General features: G+C 34.9%; 1 protein-coding gene across 7 annotated transcripts in view; it reads left to right on the top strand.

Moving 5' to 3' along the window:
- The window catches only part of LOC132552270 (liprin-alpha-1-like), a 59944-nt gene extending 46780 nt beyond the window's left edge, over positions 1 to 13164 (top strand). For 5 of the 7 annotated variants that reach the window (XM_060216425.1, XM_060216426.1, XM_060216428.1 and 2 more), the window contains 4 exons: positions 82 to 179; positions 395 to 570; positions 1147 to 1215; positions 8100 to 13164. In XM_060216425.1, coding sequence (XP_060072408.1) covers positions 82 to 179; positions 395 to 570; positions 1147 to 1215; positions 8100 to 8339 — 583 coding nt within the window. In that variant the 3' untranslated portion in view covers positions 8340 to 13164. Of the gene's footprint in view, positions 1 to 81; positions 180 to 394; positions 571 to 1146; positions 1216 to 4666; positions 4685 to 6345; positions 6390 to 8099 lie in introns of all 7 variants that reach the window. The other 2 variants (XM_060216429.1, XM_060216430.1) reach the window with 2 other exon arrangements.
- The last annotated feature ends 510 nt before the right edge of the window (positions 13165 to 13674 follow it).

The raw sequence follows: 13674 nt of genomic DNA on the forward strand, positions 1-13674 counted from the left end.
CTTTACTAGTACTGTGGAGTGTACTTTACTAGCACTGTGGAGTGTGTTTTTCTCATACCTCATTATGTTTTATCTTCACAGGACAAGTTTACAATATGGTATTAATTGTTTAAAAAGATTGAATTATGACAAGAAAGAATTAGAACGAAGGAGAGAAGACAGTTCTTCAGAAATGAAAGGTGAGATGTTTATTATTTGAAATATATGCCTGACTTTGTATTGGGTAATATTTAACTTTATATCTATCAACTTGTAATTCCAAGAGGAAAAGTTTAAACTCAGAAATTTTATTTGCTGAAATTTGCCTAAATCAATTTTCAAATAAAATCAAAAATTTTGTAATCTGCTAGAAATGAGACATAATATACTAACCTTTACAATTTTGTTTTCACAGATGTTTTAGTGTGGACGAATGAGCGGGTAATAAAATGGGCACAATCAATAGGTCTCCGGGAATATGCAAACAATCTGATAGAATCAGGTGTACATGGTTCTTTGGTTTCACTGGACGAGAGCTTTGATCACAGCAGTCTAGCTCTGGCCCTCCAGATACCAACTCAAAATACACAAGTAAGTATGCCTCTCACATTGGAAAACCGACCACTAATATATGCATATGTAAAGTCACAGAATTGGCTACCGAGTCCCAGTGTGCTAAAATTATGATTGTTGAAAAGTCCTCATTGTGTAAAAAAAGAACACAAATAAATTTTCCTGTGATAAAAATTATCATAAACTCAGTCCATTGTGTGAATCATATCACTGATTGTTTATTTAACTTGAAAGAAGCTTGCTGAAATGAAAAAGAAATCAGATTTGTGTCTTGAACTTCATATTAGAAATTTCTAACTGAGGTAGGTCAGTTTTAGTTTCTTTTCATGGTTCAATGATTCGAAATTCTTTGATTTTGCTTTGACTTTGTGGATTGCAGTATTTATAGTTCAAGACGATACCTATTTTTATCATATTTAAACTGATGCAAGATTGTACAAAATGTTAATTTGAGAATGAGAATAAAAGAACTTGTATGACATACCGACCACATTTATTGTTTAAATGTATCAATGTGTAAGGGTCTGTGATTCTACTGATTTTACAGAATAATTTGATTACTTCTGTCATAAAAAATGTGTTTTTCATCGACAGGCTAGGCAGATATTGGACCGAGAATTTAGCAATCTTCTGGCAATGGGTACTGACCGGCGGCTGGATGAGGTAGGTCTGTGTCAGTGTACATGTAATATGGCTTTGTTGCCAGCTTGAGTGTAACGCCTTGGCTTTGGTGATGGGCACATGTAGCTGCGGTGACGGGTGAGTTATGCACATGCCCAGTGGAAACTTGGTGGTCAGAAGAATCAGCATTGTGTAATATCTCAGTCACTATGGTAACAGTATTCTGATGACATATTTCTGGTCACTATAGTAACAGTCTTTTGCCAACATAACAGATTTTTGGCCACTATGGTAACAATATTTTGCCTACATAACATATCTCTTGTAACTATGGTAATAGTTTTCTGCCCTAAATAAAATATTCCTCATCAATACTGCAAGTCTTCTGCCTACATAGAATATTCCTAGTAACTATGGTAACAGACTTTCTGCAGATATAGTATATCTCAGATCACAATGGTAATCCAGCATGTGGTCACTATTGTAACAGTCTTCAGTCTACATATTTGAGTAAAAATGTTAACATTTCTCAGTCTATATTTGAGGATCTTACCAATTTTGGCCTTTCAGCTACAGTAATATCTATTTGAACCAGATGATTTTGTGCTCATATGTTAGGGTTTGGGGAAGGGATTGGAATCGGTCCTTCAAAACTGACCATGGAATGTTGACTGAGGAATTACTTAAATTGCCCAAGAAACAACGACCACCAGGTCCAAGGGATGTGTTTAGTCCATACTATTTCTCCTTCATTGCTCCATCTGTTAGAAATGTTGCCTTTGTCATTCTTTCAGTCCTATCACAATGTGATTTTAAGTTTAATGAGCCCTTTTCACTCCTCAATGTTTTTTGGTTGAAAGCACCCAACTTATTCTGTCACAATAAATGTAACGTAGGTTACTCTAAGTATATCCCCTGTTTATCAGAGAGACAGTCGGACTGTTCATCATATGATTATTATCTCCTCCCCATCCTGGTATGAATCCTCTCTTAGTGTTTCCTTCGTAGTTGTGCCCTCCTCAACAAGGATTTGTGTTGTAGTTCTTGTATAAATGGTACCTCCAACATCAGGTGGATCCCACAGATGTCCTTTTTCATTAGTGCTGTTTTTGATGAGGTGTGCTTCCCACTCCATGCTTCACAGTAACCCTTTACCAAGAATGAATATGTCCTAGATGTGTCCTGTTACAATGATGCATGAAGATGTCCTTTACCATGTCTTTCTCATTGGCGCCCACTTTATCAAGACAGGATGTGATGTCTTATCTGATTGGCATCCCATTAGATACAGGGATGATTGTCTTTCACATGCATAAGTGGAACCCCCCTACTCAGAGAGATCATGTCCTTGTCTTCTTCCTGTCTCACAGGTACCCTCTTATCAAGAGAGATTGTGTCCTTGTCTACTTCCTGTCTCACAGGTACCCTCTTATCAAGAGAGATTGTGTCCTTGTCTACTTCCTGTCTCACTGGTACCCCCATATCAAGAGAGATTATGTCCTTGTCTACTTCCTGTCTCATTGGTACCCCTTACCTATATTTGTTATGTCCTTGTTTACCCCTACACCTCAGTGATAACCTAGATCAAGAAAAATATTTTTCCTTGCTTACATCTTGCCTTAGCTGTGCCTTTCCAGTCAAGAATAGCTATTTCCCAGCTTTTCCCAAGTTATGGCCTCAATCCCAGAGTGGATGTCCCTGATCAGGCATTAGTGTGTCTTCACCTTCAGCATCAATCTTTTCCTGGTCAGGAATTTGTATGTCCTCATTTACAATTTCTGAGGCTTTCCCCTAATTATCCGTTTGTGTAGTGTCCACATCTACTCATCACCTGAGGAATTTTCTAGATCAGGTTTTCTGTAATGTTATCTACATCAGCTGAGGAATTTCCTTGACATTTTGGTGATGTTTCCTCGCCTACAGTGGCTAAGACTTTCCCCAGATAAGTAATGGTTCAACTTCACTGACATTATTCTGTAGTGTTACCCTCATCAAGAATAAGTGCACCTTATTTACATTCTGACACAGTAGTATAACTATGTCAAGAAGGAATGTGTTACCTGCTTCTTTTATGAGTAGTGCTGCAGTCGAGTGCTTTTGCCTACATTTTTCTGTCTGTTTAGACAGGATGTCGGTGATGACCGTAGGATCACAGTGCAGTTCTTCCCCAAGATAGAATACGAATTGAGTTTTTTAAATATTTATTGATTATATCTGATTTTATTGACAGTCTACTAACTCCTCATAGCAATAGATATGTTACCTTTATACAGATGCTGTATGTCTAACACTAATATCCTTCGGTTTGGAAGATGTCATTATTCGCCAACAGATGGAACAGAATGCGAGAGCAGAAATGTTTTGTGATCCTGAGATCAGCATTCTCCATCATGGATATTTTTACCTTTGATATGGTGGTTCCCTAAGTAAAGAAATGCGGATCCGTTTGACCCAACACATCAAATCATTAATCTTAACAGCTGTTTGGAATATACGATTCAGTTTAAAATTTACTATTTAATTTTCATTTGGAATTCGTAAATGTGACAACTTTACTTGTCTGACACTTCATTTTACACTTTTTAAATTGAATAAAGCACAGTTCCTGCTACTCTGAATCCATTTCAAGTACTAAAAACACATGAATGCTTTGTATTTAGATCAGAGATATTTGATTTTATGATGTGATGTGTGAAGCTTTGTTAACGTCTGGTCTGTACACAGTAGTATCAGGGGCTGTATACAAATTAGTACATATTGGGACACTTTGTGGATATAACACTCTATAGACACCATATACTTCATCAGTTGTTATAGTGACAAATGTATATACTCAACACACAGCTCACTTTACACTCTACTTCATATCTGTGTCACTCCCATCCTCTTTATTTGTATCAGTGGGTTTTGTTTGTGAATGGTGCGACCCTCAACTTTTTATTTGAGTTCCCTTCACCTTCCACATGTATGACCTTAACCTCCACTAAATGTTAGTGTCCATGACCTTCACCAGTGTCTGTGACCTTGTCTTTTTTTTTTTTTTTTTTGTGTGAATTGCACTTGTGTCTTGCATTCTGTGAACTACACAGTGTGATATTGATACTGTGTAATGATGTGACATGTTGTGAAGTTTTACTATTAAAAAAGTGACCCTACCCCATCCTTATCAAATCTAGATATTTGTATGCCCACTAACATTAAAACTATCGTACTTATTCAATATATTCAGATTTGAGAATTCTATGATATTGAATGTTCATTTTTTTTCTTCTGTAATTAGAATGAAGGAATTAGAATGGGAAGAAAATATATATATGTGTGGTGTGTAATCAAGGTCGAAGGTCATGTTTTCTATACGATAGTTATTAATGTGTTTGTTACTTAATCAAATAGAAAAGAAGTTCAGAATAGTATTGAATTTCCAATGTGGTTCTATACAAACCATGGAAAATTGACAAAGAGCATATCATACCCAAGAATTTATTATTTACAGAATCGCAAAAAATCACAGGTCTGTAGATGTGTATAACTAATACTGGTGGTGTATAGTGCCCCCATATAACTGGTCTAACCACTCTCTGAGGCATTTTGAACTATCATGTGTAATGCTTTTTGGGGAGAGAATTATATCTTTACATTAATACTCCTCAGTACTACTTCAGAAATGACGTATTTTTATCCTACATATTTAAAATGTCATTATTCTACCTATATTTAAGACTGATCAAGTACAGAAACTCCTGCTATTGTATTTATGGAATTTTGATCTGTTTTCTTATCTTAATAATTATCAATTTGAACTCAATTTACTCTCCTTTAGAATGCCACTAACTGGATGTTTCTCTGCAAATTTCAAGACATTATGAAAAACATCTTTGACTTTGATATGGCATTGTTAAGCCTCTGTAAATGTGATGCTGGAAAACTCTTTATTTCCTTCCGTTTATCTCTCTATCTGCTCCATTAAAATTCTATTGGAAGCATAACACTACTAAGTATGTTTTACTGTGTGTAGTCTAATTTCATTAATAGGATTATAGATAAGTTTGTTTATGCCCAACTTGGAAAAGATTAACTTCTAGAATTGGTCTCTACTTAAATTTGGTGTTGAACCAGTTTAGTGCTGGACATCACTTTAAATATGGATCGTTGAGTTCAGTTAAATGTAGTCTAGATAGTCTTCAATAACAGCAGTGTTTGTAAATTATATGTGTGAAATCTAGAATGAAACCACTTTTATCAGGTGAATTACAAAAAGGTAATGCCTTGCCTTTTTAATGTCAAACTCTGATATCAAAATCTGACTAGATAACAACAAACTCTTATATTAAGGTTAGGATTCATTAAACATGGTATCATTTATAGATATAACTGATTTTAAATAACTTGTTATCAAACTGAAATAACCCAAGATATTCAATAATATTATACAAAGTTCATATAACTTGAAATTCAAACAATCTAGTGTGATACACTGATCTCCACTGTAAGGTCATCCATATATTTTGATTGAATGATTTTCAAAGATTTATATATTTGGAAATTTTTCTGTTGCCTACATTTTGAGATATAGTGATAACAAAACATTTACTAATAATCTTTGCTGTTTTAGATCTAAATAGCTAATACTTGAGGCCTTCTCAACCCTGTTTTTCACATCAACTAAGTGTTGATTTTGCTCATGTGAACAAATAGTGTTGTAGGGCATATGCCCATGTTACTGTTACCACATATTAATTTTGACTTCATGATATTATTTTATGATACGAGACCGAGCATGAACTTAATTATTATATTGCATTATTTATTGTTGTTTTTTTTAAACAAATTATGAATAATAATTTATAATATATTTGAGTTAAATGTTTTTGATCTATTTGAATTAAAGAGTGATTTGTATATGTAATTGATTAACTTAAGTAAATCTGCATGCCTAGTAATACTGTTATACTAGATTATGTGTTAACTGTGTTGTTTTACATCAACTTTCTCTCTGTTATACATGCATTATAAACAAAATCATATACCGATGTAATTTTCTGATGTTTCTACTCTATGATATATGTAAACTGAAATGATAAAGTATTTCTTCTGTGAATTTTTTGGTATAACATGATTTCCACTGAATTCTCTCCAGTACTGATTCCTACACATGTTAATTTTCTTTTTAAGTGCCCGCATGATATTACCACTTGATTGTGTAGAAATAGACACAGGTAGGAAGCTCTCAAAGTCATCTGTGTTACATAAAAAAAATTGGAAGCACGTTCCCTAGGCAACAGATTTTGGTCTAAAAGTACCAAATTTTTAGACCTTTTCCCCTTAATTGTTCATTTTTTTTTACCAGTGAAATCTGACGTATAACCGACAACAAAGCTGAATTCCTGTCTCTGTTTTGAGAGAGTGATGAAAACTTCAAGATTTCATTTTGCTGGAGATTTGTTCATCACATTATCTGTTAAATGAAGATAAAGCTATTAGAAATTGCTGCATAAACACACACATTCCTTACTGTATACTTATCATTCCTTACTGGAAAGGTTGGGATAACAGCTTCGTTAAGGTTTGTTGTGAAACTCCAGCCATGTATATTCTCTCTAGTGATTAAGACAAGCACAGTTGGAGAGAGTAACTTTTTTAATATTTGCACACCAGTGTTAAAACAAGTAAGAACTGGGAGTGTGTAGCAACTGTCACACAAGTCTCGTTTAGTTATGTCCTATGTAGACAAGCTTGATTTTCTAGTTTTCCTGAGTTCTTACTCTGTTGCTCCTTGTGTACTGGGAACTTGCTTTCAATGTATTTTTTTTTAATCTATTCATTTGATCTACATTATGTTTATACTGCAAATGCTGTATATGTGTATACATTCTTACATTCTAATGATCATGACAGTCCTGGTGTCATACACGCAGTCATTCAGACAGGTTTACTAATCATTGTTGTAATACTCGGGACAATTTTGATTGGCTGATTTTGAATTACTGATTTTGCACAGGTATTTGGTATAAAGGCTCCCCGCTTGCTTAGCTAGCACTCCTTACCCTCTCAGCTATATTGAGAAATCTGTCAACCAGATTATTGTGAAAAGTTAAGAATAAGTTACATCCTTATTACTGAATTTTTATGTGTTTAAACATTCAAAGTATTCTGTATTTTACATTAGATTTACAGCAGTGATTTTACAGGACTAATTCTACTTATTTGACACTGTGAATTTATAAATGACTTAGGAGGCATATCACAGTGATATCTATAGATTGGACAAACATATGAAGTTGGTAAAAAGAGAAGTGAGCTGATTTTAAACAATGATATCTGAAGTCCCCAAGTTGATTTATATTTTCATGCCAGAAATTGATTTCTGATGTATGGTTTGTGGAATTAATAATTCAAATTTCAGCTTTTCAATGTCAATATTTGTGTAGTGTTCTAAACTTGTGAATGTCATTACAATACTGATCTTCTTCAAAATAATGCACACACATTTTCAGTAATAGACACTTTATTTGATTAGATTATGTCAATTGTTCTAACATTCTATTTACACTTTTGGGAGATGGGGGGAAAACGAAACAGAAAACAAAACAAAAAACAAAGGATCTTGTTTATCTTATTTGTAATATTTCATTGATAGTTTTTTCTTGCTCTAAGGAAAGAAAGAATGAAAAATACCAAAATGTTTGCGTTATGTTCATTACCCAGTTAACTTTTATACTTGGACTTCAAAGGAACACAAAATACCGATAAAGCTTATCAGTAGACTATTGATGATTGAGTTTAAAGATGACATTATTAAACTTTGACCTTTGCACCAGTTTTGTTAATTATTTTGAGGTCAGGCATGCAAAGGTTCAAGGTTATGTGTTCTAAAGAATACAATTCTTAGTCAAAAAGTAATGAGAATGCTGGTTTCTCTTGTACAGGGTGAAGGTGGAAAATTCAGAAGAGCCCCATCTTGGCGCAAGAAGTTCCGGACAAAGGACAAAAGTCGTGAGGGTGGGGAAGAGGGTGAGGCTGGAGAGGCAGGCACACAAACACCTCAGCCGTCGCAGGCACAACCCAGTCAACAATCACCTCAGCACGCCCGCCGCGGCACAGACAATGCCGCTGCTGCCACCACAGCCGCACAGCGCAGGCCCCCGGAACAAATGCGGAATTTTTGACATAATAGTGATTAATCATAGTCAGACATTAATCATAGTCCGACATTTTTACAATTAAATTCATTCTAGATTATGAGATGTAGCGTAAGTTTGGGTCAGTATGAGGATCAGACATTCTCATTGGACATTACTACTCAGTGTTGTCATTGTTAAGTTCCATTGTAAGTGAAACAGTGTGTGTGTACTTTAACCTACCATGTGGTAAATGTGACATAGGCCATACCTACTATGGTGAAGTGTATTACACCTATGGTAGGGTGTATGTAACCTATGATAGGGTAAATATGTTACACTCCTATGGCAGGGTGAATATGTTTCAGACTATGGTAGGGATGATAGGGTGAATATGTTTCATGTCAAAGGTATGGTGAATATGATTCAAAACTATGGTAGGGTGAACGTTACCTTTGAAAGGGTGATCATTTTAAATACCTATGATAGACTGAATACATTGTGTACTTTATGGCAGGGTGAACATGTTCTATACCAATGGTTGGGTGAATACATTACACACCATTGGTTTGGTGAATAGGTTACACTCCAGTGGTTTAGTGATTATGTTACACATCAATGGTTGGGTGAGCATGTACACACCAATTGTCGGATGAATGTTATCAATGAATGGGTTTAATGTCGTCTATTGTAGGGTGAAAATATTACCCCTGTTACAGTGAATAGGCCACATACCTATAGTAAAGTGTATGTTTTACTTATGTAAGGGTGAAAAGTCTACATACCTGTAGTAGGGATAGTAGTAGAGAGATTTAAATGAATAATGTCTTTGTTAAAGCTATGTTGGGGTGAATACGCTACCTACTTAGAATAGTGTGAATATGTGACCTATGGTAGGGTGAATGTTATGTATGATAGGGTGAAAATATATTGAATTGCAATGGCAGTGTGAACATGTTACCTTTGGTAGGTTGAATACATTGTATAGCTATGGTATGGTGATTAATTTACATACCTATAGAAGGATCATATGTTACCTTTAGTAGGTAAATGTGTTACCTGTGTTAGGGTGGACATACCTAGTTATATCTCCCACACTGCCTATGGCAAAACGAGGGGGCTTCTTCTCAAGCACTAGTCCACTAGCAGACCTTTTATAATTGCATATTATATCGACAGTGGAAATTACTATGGTAGTGATTTTGTGATGTTGGTAGACTTTCAGTGTGATGTGAATTATTATAGAATATTCCAGGAGATAAGGGTTTCATCACCTGACAGTAGGTGATATATATTGAGATAAAACAATGGAAGAGTACAGATGAGAAGGCTGTACCTGCTAACCAATCAAGGAGCAATAGAGTTACCTGCCCTTGTTCAGCGCCAGATTTACAACAGAATCATGAGTTATATCTGCTTCTGCTAAGCAAATGACTTTAATTTGTTACTGTGAAGCAGCAGAGCACTAGATGGAGATTGGGTTATCTGCCCTTTTCATTTCACTTATTTGTCATACATTTTGTCGTAGATTTCATACATCTTAGCAATCTGGGAGGATCTGTGGCCACAGAACAAACCGCGCGTATGCACCAAAGTGAGCAATGCACACATGCGACGGAGCAAGGTCATTGGAGGTTAATCTCAGGAACACAGTCATTTTTTGTCACATTACTATATATAGCACAGTTTTTGTTGCCTTTGGCAGTCAGTGCATGTAGATCTGTTATAGGACTTGTCCAGGGACCAGCGACAACACCTTTAGTAGAGATTAACAGGCGAATGATGGGAACTTGTGACGTAAGAGTGTGAAACGAGATCGGAAGTGTAAGTGAGAGGTATAGTGTGTAAGTGGTAGGAGTGTAAGGTTGAGAGTTTGATGAGAAATAAATGGTCTGGAACATGAAAGGAAGAATTTTTGTAGACAAAAGAGGGTTCTAGAAATGTCAGTGATGAGCTAATGGTTCACACAAGCAGGTTAAATCTTATACAACCAAAAAAAGCCAAGTTTGTTTAGGCTTATTCAATAACAGGTCAGTACTAATAATGATATTGACCATTACAGTTGTACTAAGTGGTCTGGTTTGGGTACTACACATAACAGTAAACTGCCTTGTGTTAACCAGCAGGTCTTCATTAATAAAACCAGACTGCATTTATGTGACAAGTGAGTTTACCTGTATAAATGTCAGTTGAAATAGTATGTCTGAAATATGATATATGTGTTTTTTATGTTAAAGATATTTTCTTTTTGTTTATTTAAAACTGCAATATAACCATGATATCATTGATAGGTTTTGTCCCTCCTTAGATACTTGAATATTTACCGAGATGGAGTACTAATATAGATAACATAATCCAGTGACAAGTCCCTGTGAGGGCAGTGTATCATAAGGTTTATATATAGTGATGACAAGCCCCTGTGACTGTAGTCTGGGGGAATATTTTATACTTCATAGACTTAGTTCAAGATATCTATTATCGCATTTAATGAAAACGTAGTAAGGGAAACATTTACTTACCCGGTAATTGTCAGTTTAGATGTAACATGAGGCCCCAGTTACTCTAAAGTTAACAAGTGGTTAGTGAAGGATAAGTTAATAAGTGGTTAGTGAAGGATAAGTTAACAAGTGGTTAGTGAAGGATAAGTTAACAAGTGGTTAGTGAAAGATGATAATAGCTGCCACTGAACTAACAAGAGTGTTGAACACAACTTTAATACTCTAAATATATCAATATGACGTGTCTCAACAAATCTACCCGTATCACATTTAAAACTTTTTACTACCACTGGTTATCCTTAACAAACAACTGGGGCCTGATGTTTGTCAACATTTAGAACTATGATGGATGATATATCCTACTTTTATACTAGTTTATAACCAAAAGTATTTTATATGATGAATTATAAAGGAAGTAATCAACTTACATAGCTTTCTCTTTTTGGCCCAAACAGCCTTGAAAGAAATTGGAATATACACAGAAAACCCAAATGATAAAGAAGGTGACCCCATGGTGTGATAAATGAGTGATATGTCACATGACACTTCCAATAACAAGTCGATTTATAGTGAGGATCCATGTTATTGTTTCCAAAGATAAATCTAGTTCCAAAGATTAGCCGAAACGTTTATATATAAAGCCAAAAATGGTCATGAAGAGGTGGACTTCAAGATTTTGCAGTACATTGCAGACTAAGCTGATAGTTCTAGGCACTGTTTAAAGCAGGTTAAAAAGATTAAAGAATTAAAACAAAAAATGTGTTGATTATTAATATGGGAAAATGATTAAATGTGGATGAGGCAGAGTTGACGTGCAAGTAAGACTGTCCCATTCCAGTGATTTTACACATCATTTCAGTTCTAATGATTGTTCCTTCCTTCCCCCATTCAAATTAATGTCATCTTGAGAACTCTGATTCGGTTTATGTCAGTGAAGGTCAAAGGTTACATTGGACAACTTATGCCATTTCATCAAACGGTGATACTGATGTGTATGTTCATTCATTTGTTTTCATCATGTAAATCTAAATGTTTTGTTAAGATTACTCCCCTCAAGTTTTAATTTTCATCTACTTAATGTATCCCATGACCAAGTTCTCAACCTTTATAAAATTGTCAGCACACAGATAGTGTCATATATTTGTATATGTATGAAGTATGTATTATGATAAGTTACAGAATGAATTAACGTGGCTTTTCATACAGGAGTTAAAATTTACTGTCATAGTAACGCAAACCAGTTTTAGTTAAATTAAGATTGTCATTCATATTACAGCTGATCATTAACAACAAATATGTGTTCATTTCCGCAGTTCTTTGATGTTCGCAATATGTCACAAAGTCAATAAATGTACAAACTAACATGGCAGATACAGGTAACATAAGTATTAGTCATTCATAGAAGTATTTCTACATGTATCAGTCATTTTAAGTTAACCCCTTACAAGTCATTTCATCTCCAACAAAGAATTGTTATGTGATCAAATGTTTTCTGCTGAAATCACAAAGAACCCATATATGGGAATTGTACTTGACCAAGCTGAGCTTTTCTGTTGAAGTTAATGTGAATTTTAATTGAAAATATGTATATACTCTTCTGCTTATTATTTTGAGGTGTCCAGTGGGGATAAGAAAAGACAAAAACATCTAGTGCAAAACGTAGTTTATCTTTTGAAATGGTTCTGTTTGTCGCGAATTTCAGTATCCAAATATTCACTGGCATTCAGCAATAGAAATATGAAATCTAAAAAGAGGTGAAGAAAGCATGAGCATTTAGCAGACAAGACTTATTAGCATGTACAGTAAAATCATACAAGGAATCAACAGTTCAAATTCACTGCCAGCTCTTACTACATTAGCAGTGGAATTTTACTGTAAATAGTCAAGGGGTTGTGACTGTATAAATGTTTTTGTTCACTAGGTGCTGTGTATCATGGTGTACTTAGATGAATTACGTTCCATTTTTGATTTACTACGTAATATTCAATACTCGGTTTAATATGTTAAGTTGTTGGACTAGTTACTGTTTTTGTTACGAGCGTTTGTGGTCCCTGGATGTAGTACCGATCAGCTGGTCCAGTGTGTTCAGATGATTTTAGATATACCTGGTCAACTAAGTGTAGCTGTCAGGCATGTTCGTGATGGATCTGTGAGTGGCATGTGATATCTACAGTTAAGATTTTGTATGTATTAAAACGCTTCATCTGTGTCCATATTTATTATTTCTTAACAATGTAATAACATGTGATATTTGATACCAGCAGGTTCTGTGTGGCATCGCACAAATATGCAAATACAGCGTCTCGGCTCCATCTTGTATTCAATGGTTTTGTATTTACTGCGATGATAGAATAAATGATTGATGAAAGTCAAAACCGTTGTTGTTAATTTTCAGGTGTTGTATTTCACATACTTTCGGACAAAAATAACTGTTAATGGAGCTTGGTAGTTATGCAGGATTAGGCCATGGATATTTTTGTAATAAATGGTATTTATCTGTGTAAATGTTATTGATATGATAATACAAATTTATTAATAGATTGATCACGTGGTGAGAATCACACAAAACTTTGTATCCTTTGGTCTGATCTACAAGTCATAAACAATTCAAGTCTGTCCTTTAAATCATATCTTGAATATTTTATCCTAAATTCCTGTGTTGTATGAACAATTATAGTTTGTTTACAATTGCTTGTTTGTTTGCTGGGTTTCAGTGAACAACCAGGGTCATTTTTAGGCAGCATCTCCCTTTACTTACTGGTGGCTACCTCTTAGACCATGATATGGGAGGCCCACCACCAGCTATTCTTATTCCTAAGAAACAAAACATCTCTGATAGGAGATTTGGAACCATGCACCTCAGAGCATCACCTGATATAACATAA

This window comes from Ylistrum balloti, unplaced genomic scaffold (genome assembly GCF_031769215.1).
Source record: "Ylistrum balloti isolate Yb309-2 unplaced genomic scaffold, AGI_CSIRO_Ybal_v1 Utg370242, whole genome shotgun sequence".
Classification (NCBI taxonomy): Eukaryota; Metazoa; Mollusca; class Bivalvia; order Pectinida; family Pectinidae; genus Ylistrum; species Ylistrum balloti.